Raw genomic sequence first — 6,630 nt, 5'->3', positions numbered from 1 at the left:
TGATGTTTTCAAAGATGCTTTTCACTTCATAAGGGTGCATTAAGAAATTCTCATTATTTTAACTTTCAAGAAAACTGAATAATAACAAGAGTGTCGCTAGATTTATCCAATATCTTAAATTATCAGTTCAAGCCCCTTAACTCAATCCCAATTGACTAATTTGATTTTGAAATGATTATATAAAGTAACTGTTATTGCATTCATCAATCCACTTGCCCAAACGCCAACATAGATGACCATTCCAGATTTCCAGATGATAAAAACTATTTGTAAGATTAATTCCTTAGGCTAAATTGAAGTCGTGCCTTCCAAGCATACATATCTCAAACTCAAATCATAAGACATTAAACAAGCAGCTGAAAAATGTATTTGTGCACGGGCATTCTTCAAGACTTCTTTTTCCTTACCCTAACTTTTGCAGCTGAACTGCAAATCAACTCAACTAACTAACCAGATAATTTTGCACTACCAATTACAAAATTTTGATGGTCCAATCTTCTGCAACACGGACATTTGGTTTACGAATGGTCATGAAAACTGGCGAACGTTCCCTTTGAACCCAAAGCGGCCCAAGTTCTATATCAACCTTTTGATTTGAGGGTTCAATCAATGCATTCTTTGGGCCAGGAGCATATCCTAGCAGGATAATCCTCTCAATGACAACATTTGATGTACGGCGAACATTGCCACCAGAAGTAGGTGCCAGATCTACGGATGTAAGTTTCCCATTTGCAAAAATAAATCGTCTATGGATAAAGGCACCTTCTAGAAAACCAAAACTGCTGCCATCATCTATGTACAGCTCACCTTCAGCTGCTTGGGAGCTATTCAGAGCTATAACCTGTCAAATAAACAATAACAATGTTATCATCGAGCAAACTAGTAGTAGTCTACTTTCCATAAATGTCATTAGTCACAAACAAGGTATAGCCACACTAGTACACCACATTTCCCAACTCATTCTTACAGGGCCACTTTTTTATGGAATGCAATGTACAACATATAACCATGTTACTCAACTAATCAATATCCAGGTACTTCTAAACTCATCAGGCATATTCTATGAGAGTAGCCAAATGATTTTTTTTATTTTACTTGGTAGGATGTACACACATGCGGGCATCAACTTGCTTTTACTGTCTTAAAGTTAAACCATTCAGTTTCCAAATCTCAAGTGCAGACTAAAATAGGCCAAACACATTATATGTAACAATTTAAAATCTACATAATAGATAGGTCAGGAGCTCAAATATTAAACTGCAAAACACATTATCGTGCTGTACCACAATTCTAGGTCAAGCTGCTGAGGCCTGGTGTCAACTAGCATAAACTCTATTTTAACATCCATATTGTCAACAAAGGGCATGAATGAAATATAACAGTCAAACAAAAAAGGCAAGAAGAAATATCTTCCTAGAGAAACATGACCCATTTTAACAGAATCACAAAAATTTCATGGAATCAGCACAAAAACTAACCAGAGTGAAGGGATCATTTGTCATCTGAGTGGAACTTCGCCGAAAGCGGTCCTTCCTTGGTAGAATGGTCCCACCTCTCTGGAAAGCGGGAATGCTCTCCTCTGTAACCTCTAACTTGTGTGTCACCCCTCCCTTGTACACAGTTCCAGTTCTTAGGTCATACCAGGATTGTTTTCCGGGCAAATAGACGGATGCATGCTTAGCTCGCTGCCAGCAATAAAGAAATATAAAACTTCAAATAAAGACCACAAAATAGAAGGAAATGATCAGTTGAAAGAAAACATGTGTCTGCAAACTGACTAAAGCACCTCAGTATAGATCCCTTGCACTAAAATACTGTTTCCAACCATGAAAGCTTCATCATTGCTAAAAGTAGCTTCATCAGATGGGAATTCCATCCATAATGGACGAGCCACAGGAACGCCAGTAGTGTTAGCCTCCCTGAATAAAGTGTAGAAATATGGTAGAAGTGCATAACGAACATGTATAGCATCTCTAATTAATCTTGTATTCTGTTCTCTGCAATGACAGAATCAGAAGGACAATTAATTCGCAATATTGACATACAGGTAACCACAAAATTCAGGATCCATTTGATAGTCAATATAGTGGGTAAATTTGGTACATCTGTATTAAATTTTGTATAATTCAATCAACATTGCCACTTACTAAATCCCCTTGGCACTTATGCAAAAGAAAATACTAAACACCCTTGCTTGTGGGGACGGGGAAAGGTCCAAGAGTTTAAACTTGTTAGGGCTTTTGGTGATGTGTATCCCTGTAATACTAGTTTGTGCTTCTACATTAGATATACAATATAACATCAATTCATTTATATCTAAGATTTGCACAGTAGTTCATTCCTTGATAAAGTCCTTCTATTAAATCACATTTGACTAAATTTCAAAGGAAAACAGCTCTTAACCAAGGAAAAGAATGGTTAGAAAACCAATGTTTTATCTTTGTTGAATAAACATAAAATGAAGGGAGTGGCAAAAGACCTAATGACATATTGACTTGGGGACATAGAAAACTTAAAGAAATTCAGTCCTACCCAAACAACCATGGTTCTCGTCTTTTTGTATCGTGATGGGCATGGGCCCTAAAGAAAGGATAGAAAGCTCCTAGCTGGTACCAGCGGACTAATAACTCAGGTTCCGGATTCCCAAAAAACCCACCAACATCAGCACCTGCATAATATACATGATTGTCATCATTTGAGCAGAGAATGCTGACTTGTGCAAAGTAGTACACTGTCAGTGAATATGTGAAAGAAAGAACAAATAATCAATGCATCATAAGAAGGATGATACTGACCAGCGAATGACATCCCAGTAAGACCAAGGGTCAAAACCATTGGAACAGAAACTCTAAGCTGATCCCAATCCGCAGTGTTATCGCCAGTCCAAACTGCTCCATACCTTTGACTTCCAGCAAACATTGCTCTTGACAAAACAAATGGTCTGTCTTTCCCTTCACCACGCCTCACTAGCCCCTCAGCTGTTGCCATGTGGAAGTAATACCCATAGGCATTGTGCAACTCCCGATGTTCAACACCTCCATAATGTAAAGCATCTCTAGGCATTGTCACCTGGATACAATACAAGCATAATGTTACCAGGATGACATTCATAATGTTACAAATGCAGAACGGATGTGTAGATTCAAAGAACCCACAGATCCAGGCTCTACTCATAAAATTTTAAATCATACAAATAGACATCATGAGGAGTCACAACTCACAAGTATATACACAAGACAACAGCAACCACAAGTTACATCACTAAACAATTTCAGGACATTGTTGGTGAGTTTAGAATAATGGGTTCTCTCACAATTGTAGCAAATTATTGTGTTCTTTCTAATCGATCTATTAATCAATGTTGGTCAATCAACTTTCAGAATCTCACTCATAATTTTATATTGCCTGAATCTTCACTCAGTTAGGGGTGTTTAGTTACTATTCCTCCTCCTTTAGTGTGATTAGATATAACAGCCAAGCTACTATTATGGTGTCACAACTGAACCACTAAATCACATGAATGATGATGATAAGTGGAAGGAAAAATATTTGAAATAATAGACATACCTCAGGACCATTGAAGACAGAAGGTTCATTCATATCATTCCATATGTAAAGTGAAGGAGTTGAACCAACATAACTTTGATAAGAAAATTTATCAGCCCACCAGGACCTAATTTCAGGACTCAAAGTATCGGCGTAAGACGAAGAACCAGGCCAGCACCAACCATCAAAATCATTCCCACTGGAATCCTTAACATAATACCCTTTCTCAGTTGCCTCCTTATGCAAATGAAAATTGTCATCTCTCTTAATATGAGGATCCACAATGGTAACCATGTGCCTCCCTTTAGCAGCCAATTTCCTCTGCATCTCCTCAGGATTAGGGAAAAGAACCCTATCCCAAGTAAAATACCTCTTCCCATCAGTATGCTCAATATCAAGCCACAAAATATCATAAGGTATATCATGTTCGTCGAATTTGGCATCAACATTCTCAACATCCTCCTCATCCCGATAGTTCCACCGGCACTGATGATAAGCCACAGCAAACATCTGAGGCAGCGCCGAAGGTCCCGTTACCGCAGCATACTGTCTCAAAACATCTTTAGGCCTCGGACCAACGAAGAAAAACGTATCAACCACACCAGCTTCACTCATCCACATCGTGTCAATCCTTTTCTGCGAAGAAGGAAGCGAAATCCCTGACTCAGCATCCCAACCAGGAGCAAGAACATCAATTTGCATCTCAGCAGCATTGAGCCAGAAAAACCCAGCAGTTCCCCTCGCTTTCCCGTGAGAAAGCATGACCGGAATCGAACCATATATTCCAAACGGAGAGTCATGAATATATTCAAAAACATCCAAATTGAAGAGCCTATAAGGTTCCGATTCTTCCACATTAGGTCCTCTGGTCGGTTTCAACGCGAGGCTTGTAGCGCGTTCGGGAATCCCGTAAACAAAATCAGCATCATAAAACGATACATCGAAGCTAATCGATTGAGGACCATACGGTCTTTTATCGGTGTGAGACCGGAAAGTCTCTTCCCAGTTTTCATCTTCGTTTTTCTCTCTAAGCTGTTCGAAATCGAATAAACCATGAGAGTTTAGCGAAATTACACGATCCCCGGAGTTATCGTCACGGATGAAGAGTTCAAACGGATCGTGACGGAGAACAGCGGAGTAACCGTCTGAAAGGTAAACAGCATATGAAAGACCGTTATCTTCGGAAGTGAGTCGTTGAAGCCAGAGTTTAGTATCGGAGAATTGCGAAACGACGACATCAGGGACTTGGAAGCGTTTTTTGGGAGGGTTAAGGGAAGGATCTTCGTCGATCTTGAGACGGAGGATTCCGTCTTGGTAAACCGAAAGGGTGAGGATCAAGGGTTTGGGATTTGAATCTGATTCGGATTGGGATTTAGGGATTAGGTTAGCGGTAAGGTCGCCATCGGTGATGGAGACGCGGGTGGCGATGAGATCGGAGGAACCAGGGGTGCGAGATCGAGCGCGTTTGCAGAATGGGGTTTGGTTACATTTTCTGAACTCTTCTTTCTTCCAGGAGAAGACGGAGGAACAAAGAAGGAGAAGGAATGTAAAACGCAGCGTTTGATTCCTCATTTTCAAAATTTCATAGCAATGTATTCAGAAATGGAAGTTTGTGAAGAAGACTCGTACATGCACAGACTCGTCCTCTCAGCAACACCCTCCGCTCAACTCTCACTGTAATAGTTCTAGCTTTTTTTTTTTTTTTGACAAGGTTCTAGCTTCTTTTTGATCACTGTGTTTGTTTTTAATTAGAAAAAAAAAACATTTTCAGATATTTAATATTTTTCATGTGTTAAATATTTTGTGTGGTGGGGTTGAGAATGAAAAGAAAATTCATTGGGTTAAATGGGATAAGGTTTTTAGGCCCTTAGAAGATGGTGGATTAGGAATTAGATATTTGAAGTTGTTTAATTGTGCTCTTTTGGGAAAATGGGAGTGGAAAATAAAATTTGAGAAAAGTGGGTTGTGGTTTAAAACGTTGCTTAATAGATATGGGAAAAGGGATGATTCCATTAGAATAGGGGATAGAGACGTATCTAGTTGGTGGAAGGATATAAATCATCTCGATAGTGGAGTGAGGTTCTCAGCGGGTGGTTATTCCGCGAGAGAGGCTTATAAGGAGCAGATATCCAATATATCTAACCTTGTTGATCAGTTATGGTCTAAGGCGTGGAACAAAGCGATTCCTTCAAAACCGCGTGTTTAGCTTGGAAATTTTACAAAACAGATTACCTACAAAAGATAATCTGGTTAGGAGAGGGGTAATTTGACAAGGATTAATGCAATGTGCTGGAGAGTGTGCAATTGATGAATCGTTGTCTCATTTATTTTTCGAATGTCCAGTATTTGCATCGGTATGGTATGGTGTTTGCAGGTGGCTAAATGTTTCTACTGCTTTGCACAATGAATGTCACTTTCAATTAGAGCAGTTTCACGGATTGCTTGGTGGAGGCAGGGTTGTCTCAAATAAGGTTGGGGTGATTTGGTTTGCATGCGTGTGGATCATTTGGAAAGCAACAAATGAAAAGTCATTCAAAAATAAAGAAATTAGTGTTGAAAATTTGGTTGAGGAGGTGAAAATGTATGTGTGGAACTGGTTGAAATTTAAATCAAAGAACATGGAGTACAATCTAACAATGTGGTTCTTGAATCCAAGGGCTTTCCTTGGAATCATGGGAACATAATTTTATCTTCTGATTCTAGTTTGCTACTCGTATTGGTGATTTGCAGCAGGATTTGAGAGATTATATGTTTGTTTAGTGTTGCTAGTGTTTAGGTTCCCTTGTATACAAGATTTCGATTTCAGTGACAATCTTGACCCTAGCTGGTGTTTAGTGTTGTGGAGTCAGTCCAAGGCGGTGTTTGGGGGTTGTCAAGGCAGTGCTTGGAGGTCGGAGCAGTGGTTGTAGATTTCCAAATTCGTTGATCGTAGTGTTTTCGCCCACCCTCGAGAGGATCGTGGCTGATCTGGTTGTATGTCGGTGTTGTTGTTAAACCAATCTTAAGCGTCGAAAGACTTCGGATTGCTTGTTTGGTTTTCCTATTGGTTTGTTCAAATGATACTCTTTGGTTGGTTTATCTTAG

At 39.4% G+C, this 6,630-nt stretch overlaps 1 protein-coding gene across 1 annotated transcript; it reads right to left on the bottom strand.

The window, feature by feature from the left end:
* Window positions 1-216: 216 nt before the first annotated feature.
* Window positions 217-5,281, bottom strand: LOC131629779 (probable glucan 1,3-alpha-glucosidase). Its single transcript, XM_058900572.1, has 6 exons — window positions 3,568-5,281; window positions 2,796-3,069; window positions 2,533-2,668; window positions 1,787-1,997; window positions 1,479-1,685; window positions 217-841 (listed from the first exon to the last, which is right to left on the bottom strand). Exons 1-6 carry the CDS (start codon window positions 5,116-5,118, stop codon window positions 473-475), a joined length of 2,748 nt encoding a protein of 915 aa, XP_058756555.1. The 5' UTR covers window positions 5,119-5,281; the 3' UTR covers window positions 217-472.
* Between the last annotated feature and the right edge of the window lie 1,349 nt (window positions 5,282-6,630).

This window comes from Vicia villosa, unplaced genomic scaffold, assembly GCF_029867415.1.
Source record: "Vicia villosa cultivar HV-30 ecotype Madison, WI unplaced genomic scaffold, Vvil1.0 ctg.000605F_1_1, whole genome shotgun sequence".
NCBI lineage: Eukaryota > Viridiplantae > Streptophyta > Magnoliopsida > Fabales > Fabaceae > Vicia > Vicia villosa.
The sequence above is the reverse complement of the archived record's forward strand: the minus strand, read 5'-3'. Positions and strand labels throughout refer to the sequence as shown.